The 14,128-nt window shown below is 42.9% G+C and overlaps 1 protein-coding gene across 3 annotated transcripts in view; it reads right to left on the bottom strand.

The window, feature by feature from the left end:
- Window positions 1–14,128, bottom strand: part of LOC136854214 (GTP-binding protein 10 homolog) — a 20,551-nt gene extending 6,423 nt beyond the window's left edge. Inside the window, exons 1-5 of one of the 3 annotated variants that reach the window (XM_067130539.1) lie at window positions 14,036–14,128; window positions 11,504–11,651; window positions 7,245–7,409; window positions 3,182–3,273; window positions 1,659–1,785 (exon numbers count right to left, since the gene is read on the bottom strand). In XM_067130539.1, coding sequence (XP_066986640.1) covers window positions 1,659–1,785; window positions 3,182–3,273; window positions 7,245–7,409; window positions 11,504–11,633 — 514 coding nt within the window. In that variant the 5' untranslated portion in view covers window positions 11,634–11,651; window positions 14,036–14,128. The remainder of the gene's footprint in view (window positions 1–1,658; window positions 1,786–3,181; window positions 3,274–7,244; window positions 7,410–11,503; window positions 11,652–14,035) is intronic. The other 2 variants (XM_067130540.1, XM_067130541.1) reach the window with 2 other exon arrangements.

The raw sequence follows: 14,128 nt of genomic DNA, 5'->3' as shown, positions 1-14,128 counted from the left end.
TCGCTACACCTTGTGTTCCCTTCCTGGTCAATGGACTGGGCAAGGGAAAACTGCCTCTGACAAAATGATCGGGTTGTAAGAAATGTGAGACCAACTGTCAGAATTTCTGGGTCCCTTTGCATGAATGAGGAAAACATCAGTTCAAGCAAAGTAGGCTAGGATGACATTGTCATGGTCTCCTTCCTCCCCTTGCTAGAGGAAGGAGTGAGCCTTAGAAGAAGGGGAAGAGGTAGCAGAATGACGACAATGAAGACGACACCTTATGAGACTTCTTCTTTGACTTCTTCTTCGTTATCTTCTTCAGGATGGCAGTCAGGTTCCCCATCCAGGAGGGAGCAGCAGAAGATGCAGGAGCAGCCAGGGGGGACAAGGGTAGCAAGAGCAACCCAGGCAGCAGAGACGTCAACAAGAGAGCCAGAGGCAACCGGGGCAGTCAGTGCAACACGGGCGGGGCAGGTGCAGGAGCCAGGCCGGACCAAGAGCCAGGTAAGACAGGAGCCAGGACCGGAGTGGGGAACGAGCGGAAGTCGGCAACAGCAGGAACAAGAACCGTGAGATAGGGCACGGCTGAAGTCACCATGCTGGAGGGACCAGACAGGTGAAACAGCAGACCCTCCAGAGACGGAACGCCAGGCAGACCTAGGTAGAGCCAGGTAGAAGCGAGGTCCGGAGCCTGCCCCCCGAGAGAAATCTCTACTACCATATCTGAAGACAAAGTTGGGTCAATAAAGGGAGACTCCACTCGCTCTGGGGGAAAAGATCCCCCCTGGAGCGAGGAGAGGTCCCCGAGAGGATGCCCTGATCATCCGCTCCCCTGCAGCCTTCAACACCAGACAAAGTGAATGAAGACGAAAGGGAGTCCTCACCCGAAGGAGAGGCAGCAAGAAGGGGAAGCTTGCTGGGAGGGAGAAATGATCCCGATGGGTCAGCCACCAAGTGAGTCAGAGGGGGCGTGTAACCCTCGGATGACGCCTTGGCAGGCTTCCTTCGGTACTGTCTCCTCCCCTCAAACTTCACCCTTTGCTTGGCAGACCAGGAACAACACTCAGTACAAGGTGAAGTATGTGAATATACGCCCCTTGCAAGAAGAGCAAAGGGTGTGTGGGTCCAAGTCAATGCTAGAGTGAATGCTATTACACTTCTTACCGCCAACCCCAAGACACACACGCTGGGGAAGGCGGGATTACAGAGTTTATCAAGGGCTTTCATCATGAAAGTACATAACAATAAGAAAAGGATCCCACTAGGAAAAGGCAGCTCAATGGAAGTCTGGGCAGAGAGCAAAGAAAATGCATCTACACCCAATGACGGCTGAAAGCAAATTGGAATGTTTGCATCTGGGAAGGCGGGACTCCTGCCTCCCAGGCAGTAGTTAACTGCCCAACCACCTTGTTCGAAAGTTCAATGGCAGTTTCCAGCTTCACTGAAAGTAATTCCTAATATAAAGTACCATTGGTAGATCTGCTTACTGCATAGATAAGAAAATCCTCAATCATTAGGTTACAGAAATACATAAAGCCAAGCAGTTTTAATGTTTATCATTATCCTTCTCAGATGGAATGTACTACTAGGTTAGATTGCCCTGTGCATCAAAACATTTGCCTTAAATACTGGTATGATTTTTACTCCAATTACAAAGTTTCAAATGTAATACTTACAAGGGTAGCTGGCAATTTTTGGTTTGGCTCTGGATATGGCTTTCAACAATGTTGACTTTCCAGCATTTGGGAATCCTACTAGGCCTATGTCAGCTATAAGTTTCAGTTCCAATGTGAGATTGAGAGCCTGTTAGACAAGGAAATTATTATCATTATTATTATTAGGTAGTCTACCCAAAAGTATGAGAGAAAAATATAGCATATGCCTATATCAGTTATTTAGTTTTCTGGTACCACACCTTCCAATCACTGACATAACTATTCCATCTTGACTTACGAAAATTAACATTCAATAAGTAAAAATTAATTCTTTATAACAAAACATACTTCCAGACAATCCCATCAATTGACCCCAAACTGCAGTTCTCAGACATGTCCATTCTGAAGTCTTCAAGATGAAAAAAGTAGGAGAGCTGAGTAACTGTCAGTGCATTCAAACTTTTGAATCATCAGTTGGTACAAAGCTTATTCTAATGCAGATTAGATCTAGTAAAGCAAGAACTAAGGGAAGGGAGGCAGGCACTTCCATATATGATTATAGGTTTATAAGAAAAATGCCTTATAAAAACTTATTCATAGCAAACTCAGCAATGATATTGAACCTGAACTGCAATTTAGGTGGGGAGGGGAGCTAAACAGTTCAGTTCCAACTTTTACAGAAGCCAGATGGATCTACCAGAACATATGGGATATAGAAAGTCAGAAACCAAAAGTCCAAATATTACCATGGAGTACTGCGTAGTTGAACACCCAAAGTACAGTAGATGTTTTGTCTGATAATGTAAGTGAACTGCTCAATTAACTATTTAGCTGGGATACCTGCCCAGATCCCAGAAATCTACATCTCTTGAGAGTTGAAGATGTAGTATCTAAAGGCAGAAAGTGGTAAAGGTTGAATGACAACTCTGTACCTGCATTAATGAAGGCCATAACCTAGTTCCTCCTCAGTGCATGTAAGTCAGGCGGGCCCTGATTTTCATGTAAAGTCACTCATTCCTTAGCCAGTCTTGTCCATTAAAATTACTGTAAAAACCTTATGGAATACCTATGTCAGCTGGAAAGCTACTGCGATTCTGGAGGCTTGAATCCTTTGTTGATGCATTATCAAGTGAACTCCCAATCCTAGGCTCTCAAGAGTAGGTCCTCCTTAGCAGTGACCTCTTCTGTTACTCTGGTGCTTAGCTACTTAAAAGCAACCCACAAAAATATACGAGTAATGGCTTCTTACTCATACAGTCTCAAAGTGCTCTCCTGGGTCATTGAGCATTAGCAAACAATCTGGGATTCTCAGCCTCTATCCCAAATTGCAATTGCTTAATCAAAAATAATTTTTTCATCTAAACCATTCAATCATATATGGAGTGCTCACCTATCATTCCCTGGTACCTTGCCATTTTACATCGAGTGCACCTAAAATATGGTAGTTAGTACCTACTGATGGGTCCCAAGGCAGCATGCATGAACGATTATACTTATGCTATATTTAAATAAAAATGTGTACAGTAAATAACTAGGGTACAAACCTGTCCATGCTGACCATTAAACTGATTCAATGGTGAACCCCCAGCTCCTCCTTTGGCCACTAGAATTTTATCCCCAATTTTGTTGACTTCACCTTAAAGAAATTCTATGATTATTTTACCATATACTGTACTGTATTTTAGAAACAACCCTATAAAACAGTAACACTGTAACTAATTCCTCAGAAAGCAGTATCTAACTTCTTCAAGACCATTTTTATTTCATAAAATACAAATCTTACCAAATCAATTTTTTCTCCTTGAATGAATCAACCCTTTTGTACACAAATAAAATACAAAATACCATCATCTTGAAGTAAGGAATGAAGTACTGTAACATAAATACAAAAGATGATTTCAAGTGAAAAGAAAAACCACAATGAAGAAAGAAAAGTGTAACTGACACTAATTAATTACTATCAATATGGTAATTTGGACTTTAGAACTCAGACTGACTAGACAAGATCTGGGAAACATTTGTTCAGCAACTGTTTGTATAGTACTGACTACAAATCATATTATATTATTTTATATCTAATTCCACATAATCACCTTCCCACTTCTATAGTAGTTTAATGAATGGGTTCAGAGGAAGCAGAGACCCCTTCGGCATATGTGCCCGTGTACTGCCACCACCGTAGGTCTTCTCTGATCTCTGCTGAGATCAGAAAGACAAATGAGTCTGGCTGAGTCTTCCTGTCCCAATTTCTCTTCAGGAAGAATTTTAGAGGTCGTAAGTTTAGTCTTCCTAGCCTGAATAATTGCTCTATTGAAGACAACGTGCCCAGTAGACTCGTCCACTCGTTGCCTGAGCAATTCTTTAGAGCAAGGAAATGATTCACTGCTTTCAGGCACGACTCTATCCTTTTGAGGGACGGAAAAGCCCAAAAAATCTGAGAGTCTATCTGAATCCCCAAATAGAGAATCTTCTGAGATGGGGTCAGTTGAGATTTCTGAAGATTTATTAGCAGTCCTAAGTCTTGGGTTAAAAGTAGGGTTTTCTGATGGTCCTCCATACATTGTAGCCCCGTGGGTGAATGAATCAGCCAATCGTCCAGGTATAAAAGGATGTTGATGCCTATTAAGTGCAACCACTTTGCCAGGGGAGCAAGAACTCATGTAAAGACCTGTGGTGCTGTCGACAGGCTGAAACACAGTGCTCTGAATTGAAACACCTTGTTCTGGTACAAAAACCTCAAAAAGTTTCTTGACGCCATATGAACCGGGATGTGAAAATACGCGTCTTGCATACCAAGAGAGATCATCCAATTCCCCCGAAGGATGGATGCAAGAAATGACTGGTCTGTTTCCATCTTGAATCTTGTTTTCTTGATGAAAACATTCAGGGCACTCACATTGAGGACTGGTCTCCATCCTTCCGTTGATTTGGGGACCAGAAACAGCCGATTGTACAACCCCCTCGATGTGATGTCCTCTACTACTTCTATCACCTCTTTTTTTATTAGAGCTGAGACCTCCTCCGACAGGGCTAAAAACTTCTTTGAACCTGTGGAGTACGCAGTCAAGACAATCGGCATGTTGACTAGGGGTGACTTTTTCTTGAAAGGAATTGAGTACCCTTCCCTCAGTACTTTTATAATCAACGGTTCTGCGCCTTTGGCACTCCAACTCTCCCAAAACATTTGGAGCCTGGCACCCACGGGTGCATGGAGGACTGCATCTTCACTTCTTCGATGCAGGTTTAGAAGATGATTTCTTAATGGCTCGGGAGGAGAAACAGACTCCAGCCCGAGGTCTAGACAGAGAGCGTTGTCTTCCTCCTCGACAGGGCTGTCTCTGAAGGGGTGAGGACGATCTAGAAGAAAAAGTGGACCAATCCTTAGGGCACTTAGTGGACTGGGCCAAAAGGTCATGGGTAGATTTCTTCTGTAGTTCAAGAGAAACTTCCTTTACCACTGCTTGTGGGAAATGGTGATGGCAATCAAGGGGGGAGAAAAGGGCTGACCTCTGAGAGGCAGTAACACTCTTGGAGGTGAAAGAACACCAGAGCTCTCTTTTCTTTAAAATTCCCATAACGAAAAAGGAGACCAATTCCTGGGAAGCATCTCTAACAGCTCTGTCCGTTGCAGATCATGCTGAGCCAATCTGATGAACAATCTTCAGAGAGTGGAGAAAAATCCTGAATCTTCTTGGCTAATGCTCCAACTGACCAGTCAAGGAAAATTCTTCAATAAATGATCAACTTCTGTCATGGAAAACATCACTTTAGCAGCAGCGAAAGTGGACCTTCATGCGGAATCTATCAGCGAAGAGAAGTCCCCCTGAGAGGAGGCAGCCATTGCCAGAGAGGGAGCTTCTCCAGCAGAATAAGACTGGTAATGTCTCTTAGATAGGTGCGAAGGGGGAATGCAGAAAGAGGATTTCCCCTGAATCCTCTTTTACGAAAGCCAAAGGTCCACATCTTCCAGAACCTTCCTGGCGGACGAAGATAAAACAACCCTCAGGTGTCGGGAAAATTCAGACGGGTTATTCATTAAAAAGGTTGACTGTGGCGCCGTAGGAGCCTCGAATGAGAAGTAATCCGGGAATGCCACAAGGAAAAACTTCAGGAGGGCAACATGTGCCGACGGAGAAGAATCTTGAACTGTCTCCTCTTCTTCCGATGATATCTGCAAAGTCGAAGGGTTCGTGGAAGTCTTTGATGGAAGGTTTCTTCAAAAGGACTAAAATACTATTCAGCTGGTGCTGAATTGGTTCAAGAGAAGGGTCTAACTCCTCTTGTGTCACAGAAGAAACTTGATGAGAAAGAATCGGTGCCACATGCGTAGTTGAAGTTGGTGTCAAGTGGACAGTAGGAACTGGGCACCCAGCCGATGGGCGTTACTGGACGCTCGTGGGATAACAGAAGTTTAGGAGCTAAATGATGCTTGGGTGCTACAGTATACCTCCTCCCAGGTTTAGGGGAGTCTGGCAGTGACCTTTGCCTAGGAGAGTCGGTAGGACGGGTAGCCACCTCTTCCACAATCACTTCACTGGCACTTTTATCACTAAAGCTATTCATCAAGAAGCGCACCGATTCACTGAGTTGTCCCACTGTACTTACCATCAAACCAAACTTCTGGTCAAACTTGCTCTCAAGAATGGCGAAGCGATCTGGTTTGGGAGCAAGGGAGCCAGATGAGGGAGGAGCGGGAGGGCTCGGAGTAAAAGACACATTAGAAATAGGAGAGGTGACAGCGGCTGCTTTCCTCTTTCTAGCTTAGAAAGATGAGAAGCTAAGTTTTTCCACGTCTTCTCATCCCAACCTACACACTTGTTACAAGTTAAATTGATCGAACAGACCTGACCTCTGCAAGAAGAACAAATGGTATGAGCATCATATGAAGCTTTTGTTAACCTGGTATTGCAGCCCTTGCTGCAGTACCGAAAACTGGATGAGCTGGAGTCTGACATAAAAAACTAGACAAAAAGTTAATACTCACTGAGAAAACATTCCCGGAGGACACCTAGCCTAACAGTGATCTTCATAAGCAACTACCGAACTACTGTATTCAAAAGCTGATCGGCAAATCTCACTTAGAGAAAAAAGCCAGTCGACACAAAAATTACAAACAGTAATCAAATCAGACAGAAGAAAAAACCAGTTATCAAAAGTCAAAATCAGTTGATAAACAACAAAAACTAGTGCTGGAGGCAATTAGTAAGAATACTTCACCAAAAAGGGAAGCTAACAAGATGAAATTCCAAAAAAACCAAGCTGCCTTCCTACAATTGTGTGAGCTCTAGGATGGCAGAAAACAAATTGAACCATCTTTCAAGGGTTGTTCCTCTCCTTCCCGAAGAGTGGGTGCATCCTAGCCACTGGCTCAGACTGAAGAAGTAGAGTATTGCCACAAATTTCGAAAATTCAAGCTGCTGTTGAGTAGAAAACTACAGCATTGTAATTACTGGGTAAGATACTTCAATAAAAATAATACTTCTCATAACTTCTATAGACTAAAAAGGCTAAGCACTATCAATGGAAAAATGTCTGAAAAGGCTCCTCTTCACTGTATTGCACTAATTATTTACACAAAATTCAATTCAATATAAACTGACAACATACCCAGCGTACTGAATTTGTCCAGCCTGACTGCTGTGCCTAAGGGAACCGGGATAATTTTATCTTCACCAGCTTCTCCAAGAATCCGTACTTTTCGACTGTTACCACCGACACCACCTTGCCAACGCTTCTCTGGCTCTGCTCGTAAAGTTTTTGACAATGTTTGCTCTGTTGGTCAAAATTTTATTTCATGAATTTTCCGTCTTTCCTATATCATCATTAAATTATGCATGCTGAAAACATTAAATTAAAATTGATTTTATAATCATTAAATATAAACCACATATGATTTAATGCTCCATGGGCAATAAATCAAGAAACTGTCACTTAAATTCTCATCCCAGTGAAACCACGATCAACACTTGGGAGAGCTCTTCACCAGGGAGAAGCCTTTCACTACACCTGGATCACACTTTGGTTTTGGGCTCCATTTGTGGATGAAATCCTCAGATGGGCTCTGAGAATAGCATTCCCAGTATAGTACAGTATCACAAAAAGATTAATGGCTATGTAGTCAATGCAGTTATTTAAGACTTGTGTTGTTCCACACAATTACTTATTTCTTTTATCTGTCAAGAATCTATTTAGAATAAAGATGATTGCTCCTACGCTCTTTAGCCATATTAATCTTATAGCAGACCTTGAAAAAAGTTTACATTTAGTATCTGTAACTCAATTAGACTTCATCTTTAACCAGGAATATCTAGCTAATTTTCATAGTTGACCAACATCTGAGTTTACTGTTAACAATGACCATCATATCATGGTTATGGAGTCAACTCATTCAATCAAGTTATTCTCAATACCATTCATAATCACAGTAACCTTTAATATTATGTGATGCAAAGTGTCTCTGCAAAATCTACCACTTTTGCTCTTTCACTACAAATCTCCATTCGTCTTCAGCCTCCCATCTCATAGTTCTCATCCAAGCAGGTCAGGCTCTACCAACTCTTCTGGTGCCCACGACAACACAATAAAATTAGTAATGAAAATGTGTTGCTTGAGTCTCGTACCAACTGGGGAGCAATAGAAATAGAATATGATATGAAAACACTGACACAGCCTTATGACACACACACACACACACACACAACAAAAAAAGCAGTAAGTGAATGAATGCTGTCGGATGAGGTTCACGATTCACCCTGGTGGGGAAAGGTCTCACTATTGTATTTAATTAGTTACCATGTACACTGACCATTATGGCCTGAGAAAGTCACAATTTTTAAAAGTTAATTGTATTTTTCCTAACTATACAAACCTGGGGTCCTTTAAATTAGGAATTTCTTATGGCGAAGCTGGACACGGCCGTTAAACTCTTGAACAAGGTGGTTAGGCAGTAACTACTGTCAGGTAGGCGGGAATACCCGCCTGCCCAGATGTAAACATTCCAGTTTGCCTTTCGGCCCAGGTTCAGATTGAGGGGTGGCATGAGGCAGGCATAAAAATGTAATGTAAAGGACCTCAGGTTTGTATACAGTAGTTAGGAAAAATACAATTTACTTTTAAAAATTGTGATTTGTTCCGACATGAGGAAGACTCACTGGTTGGAGGGAGGAATCTAAGTGAGTCTCTTGAACTGACTGGAGTTCTGCACACCTAGGGTACTCCTCCTGGTCGAAAGAGTGAGGAGGAGTACCGTGGCTCTGACATATTGATCAGAGTGTAGGAATTGCAAGATCAAATGTTAGATACTGAACCTTTTCGCATGAGTGAGAAAATGTAACTCATACGAAATAGGCTGGGAAGAGTCTAAGAGTCGGAGGCAGTAAGGAAAACTGGTGATAGTGTATTCCTTATTGCCAGAGTCTCCTTCCTCCCCTTGCAAGAGGAAGGAGCGGAATTGCTTCTATGATTTTAGAAGAAAAATAGAATGGGTGCTCAATGTGTAGTCCTACTAGATCAGATGCCAGATCCAGCAAGTATTGGTTCGATTCCTATTCTAATCCCGAAGGAGGAGAAGCAGAAGGACGAGGAATGAGGAGGAGGAGAGGCCAGTCACTCTCGGGATCCTTCTCACTTCCAGAACCAACACCTTAGGCGAGATGCTACCTGTCCTATTGAAGGAGCCGGGTAAGAAAACACAACATGTTGAGCAGCCACCACAGGACCAAGGAAAAAAATGTTCCAAGGGCCTGTGGGTAAGACTGAAGGTAGAAGACAAGAGTGTGGTCTATGAGACCACATCTTGCTTCCAGACTGATACAAACTTCCGGAATGGGTGGGATGGACCAAGCCACTGATCTCATGGGCTCTTAGGTGGAAAGTACCGGTATCATCGTCACCAGCTGCTGAATACTGCCTTCAATCACTTCACGAGGCCAGGAGAAAGATATGTCCTTAGACACTTCTTCCTCGGGAGAGATAGTACTAGCGAAAATGTCGATGATATCCGGGTTAGGAATGTCGAGCCTTTTCAGAAAGTACCGTAGCTCCCTAATAGGGTACAGTAACGACTGATCTGGATCATCGATACAAAGTCCAAGGAGTAGGGGAACAAGAAGGACTCGAACCTAACAACAGATGCCAATGGATTTGGAGTCCACTTAGGACATCCGAGAAGGAGTCGAGGTATTGATCCCCTTCACAGAACCAGTCTTAGACGGAGACTTCTAAGACTGGCAACGAGGGTGAGGTCTCTCGAGGCTGCGCTCTTGTGGCCCCTGGAACGCGAGACCCCAGAGGAGAATGCGAATTGGATCCCGCCCTTAGAACCAATGAGAGAAATTGTCTCCCAGAAGAGAGTCAGTCCCTTAGAAGTCCCGCAGGACTCCCGAAGGGAACCTCTTCCCTGCTTCTTCTGGGGTTCGAACTGACAGGACCAAGACACCAGGCTGGGAACCCGACCGAGCACTGGTAAGCATTTGGGGAACACTAGTAGTGCTGGCAGGAAAAACTGAGAAACCTGTCCTTTCCCTTGCGCTGCTCCTGAACTGGCCGGGGAGAGTACTCTCCAGACCAGATCGAATACTCGATATTCCACAGAATCTCGAACACTCGGAGCGGCTCGCGAACATGTGCCTGAAGCAGCACCTGTCCTACGAGGCGGAACCTCTAGGGCTGGGAATGGAAGTGCAAACTGAGGTCTGTGCGCCTGCGGCTCCCAAAACACAAAACCCAGGGGTATGCGAATCGGTTCACGAACTAGAAGGTTGGGAAGAGACAACGAGAGACCCACTGCCTCCACGGAAGGAAGCAGTCCTTAGACACCCAAAGGACTTCATAGGGGAGGAAGCAGCCTTCCTCTCCTTCAGCTGACGGAGGTCTTTCCAGCTTTCCGGTACTCCCTCGAACCTCGGGGGAGGAAGGGAAGAGGCAGCAGAAGACGAAATCAAAGATAAGTGGTCTTCACCCGATGAGCAAGCAAAGAGGGTGAAGGAGAGATAGGAGAAGAACCTACAGAGAGAGAGAGAGAGAGAGAGAAGGAGGGAGGGGAGGCCACCAGGGGCGCCAAGGAAGCGAAACTTACCGACGATGCCCGCAACCTCTCCCCCCACAGCTCTCCATAGTGCAGGCAGCAAAGCAACACTCAGCGCAAGTAGAAAGGAAGTAGTCATGCCCTTGTACACGGAGGGCGTGAGTCCAAGAAGCGAAGCAAACTTGTTACGTCCCGATCAATGAAGGGGAACAGAGTTATTACGTCCCAATATAATATCTGAATGTACAGGGGAACGCCTTCAATATCTAAATAAAGGGCTACTGGAAGAGAAGCATTACCATTAGGTTACGCCCCTCTAAATACGTCCTTGGCTGTCAAATCTAAGACCCAGATGCAGGGGAACAACGGCCTATGCAAGGCTATCACAAATCGTGGGTTTGTATATCAATAAATATCAAACACATAATATATACACAAAATACAGAAAGATCCCACTGGATAAATAAAGAGCTTAATGACAGTCAAGCAAAGAGACCCGAAAACACATCTGCAATGCATGACGGCCGAAAACAAACTGGAATATTTACATCCGGACAGTCGGGTACTCCCACCCACCTGACGGTAGTTACTGCCTAACCACCTTGTTCAAGAGTTTAATGGTCGTGTCCAGCTTTGCTGTAAGTAATTCCTAATGTAGAGGACCGATGGTTTGTATGTCATGTAGGAACAAATGAGTTTTGCTTTTACAAGTACACACATATCACACAAGTTTCAACATAAAAATAGGGAAACAGACAAAAGTACTAAGAATTTAAAATGTTTCCATAAATCCTTATCAAATAAAATATACCAACATTAAGTTAGAGAAAATGATTTATACCTGCAACTGCTTCCACATAAACATCTCCTCCTTTTCCACCTACACCACCAAACTTTGGATACCCCATGCCACCACTTCCTCCTTTAACATGAAGGCGTAAGGAATCTATGAATTTTCCAAGCTTCCTCATTTTGGCAGAAAACCAACTCTGAAAAAGAACAAGAAAAAAATTATAGTTTATTGTACTGAAGTGATTCAGTACTGTAATTTAATACATTAGAAAAACTAAGTTTAGCAATTTAATTTCCTTTGAGAAAAACTCACTATACACTTTAAGATGGAATATTTCAGATAATTTTCATGTTTTATGAAACATGACATTTTTATGATAAAATAAAGTTTTATATATGCTTACCAAGTAATTACATTGCTATAGTTTCTATTAACCGGCAGCTAAAAATTTTGAAATTCACGAGTTGCGCTATTTTGTTTAGCTAGGTGACTAACCCCACCCACTTTCAGGGTAAGAGAGGAACAACTAGTAAAAGTATTCAATTTGTTTGTGCCATAATGTTCATGTGTGGGGAGGAGAGAGGACTCCAATCGTGTAATTACTTGCTAAGTATATATAAAATTTTATTTTACAATAAAAATGTCATTTTTATATAAGTAACTTACCAAGTAATTACATTGCTTATTCCCACATTAACAGGAGGTGGGATGCATGAACAAATCTATCCCAAAACATTAATAATGGTAATGAATTTGAGAATAGAAAGGATTGCTAGCATTAAAAAATGCCTGTTGTTTCCTTACCTGATAAGGGAGCTGCTGCTGGAAGGTACTCCTGCATTTCCGTAGTAGGCATTCCAGGAATATGATATAACCTGACGTACCTTCTTACAACTTTTGTATACATTTTTTTTCTGTCTAGCTAACTGCAATAAATATAACTAACTCTACAGAAATGCTCCTCCAGGCCCCGTGCTTAGTATCAGTCCCTCAGGAATGAACGTAAAAACATGAGCAAAACACGATAAATTTTTCATATTAGGCTCTCTCACCTGTACTGCATTAGGCTACGTCCTTTTCTAAAGGCTAGCATTCAGAACTAAGCAAGCACTGGGTATATTGCTTTGGAAACTGATTTTTCCTACAGCATTTTGGCTGTTTATTAAAAATTTACCGTTATTTTTTGTCGGTCAACTGTAATTAACCTCAAAAGTTGTGTGCCGGCCATCCTGGAATGCTATCGTGCATGTGCAGTATTATAGGGGAGGATTTGGTAAAAAGTGGTTTCCTTCATGGGGGGGTTGGGGGGTCTCCACCCCCGACTTAGTAACACGTCCTGCTAGGTTAGGTTAGGGTATGTTAGGTTAGTATAGTTCCTTTTAAAACATGTTTCTTTAGCCAATCCCTTCTTAAACATATGGCTCCCTGATGACCCGCACATACAAGGAACCATTCCATAACAACAACATGGCGGTCCAGTATTTCTTTCGTTTCCAAAACCCCACGTTCCCAAAGGGTGCCCAACCATGTTGGGTAGATATGAGGTTAATAATAATTGGCTGACAATAAACAACAACATCTCCTTCGTCAGCAACACTAAAAGTCTAGGAAAAGTTGAGGCAGGACTATGGGGTTGCTCCGCATCGAATATTACCTTGGAAATTGACTTTTCCTGTAGTATTTTGGTTCCTTATTAACAATTTACTGTTTTTTTGGTGGTCGACTGATTAACCTGTAATTAACATCAGAACTGACATGTTTTTGTATGCTGGCCATCCTGGAATGCTATCGCGCATGCACAGTATTATAGGGGAGGGTTTGGTAAAAAGTGGTTTCCTCCACCGGGGTTAAGTTAGGGTAGGTTAGGTTAGTATACTGTAATTCATTTTATAATAGGTTTCCTTAGTCAATCCCTTAACAACCGTATGGCTCCCTAATGACTTGCACCTAAACAGAACCATTCCAAAACAACAACATGGCAGTCCGTACAGTTACCCTGTAGCTTTACCAAAACCGATCTCCAAGGTAAAAGGCCAGTCCGTGTGGAGCTCTCAGTTAGAATACCAAACTTTTTAGTGAACAGACCATCGTGCGGAGCTCTTCTGTAGAACGACCCAAGTTTCTTCCGGTATTTCCAAGTATTAGCTCCGCACGGACTGTATGGAACGGTTCCATGGATACGAGAGACGTTAGGGAGCCACATGTTCAAGAAGGGATTGCCTAAGGAAATCTGTTATAAAAGGAACCATACTAACCTAACCTAGTAGGCCATGACGTTTCCGTCACAAAGGCATTGGCTAGTAGCCTGGGCCAGTTTCTGAAAATCAATTGGTTTTCACACGATGTCCTCTTCGTCTGATGACATTTCCAATAACAAATGAAAAATGGCTATTTGTCTAATATATAGTGGAAGAACAACGTTCGGATACGGTTAAACTACGCCTGACCCTACCCTCAACCTGGACATTCAGTCTGGGGAAGTCACAGCCTGCCTTGAATAATACAAGCGTCGGTTTACACTACAGGCTAATGATTTAGGTTATTAAATAAATTCTTGATTCATATACTGCAATAACTAACCTGAAACGTAAGCTGATATATGTTTAAGTAATAAAAGACGTCGGCGTGCGAGATTCATCTGGTCGTCGCCATGTAGTAGTAGTTGAATGACAT

This window comes from Macrobrachium rosenbergii, chromosome 28, assembly GCF_040412425.1.
Source record: "Macrobrachium rosenbergii isolate ZJJX-2024 chromosome 28, ASM4041242v1, whole genome shotgun sequence".
NCBI lineage: Eukaryota > Metazoa > Arthropoda > Malacostraca > Decapoda > Palaemonidae > Macrobrachium > Macrobrachium rosenbergii.
This window is presented reverse-complemented; position numbering and strand designations above follow the sequence as displayed.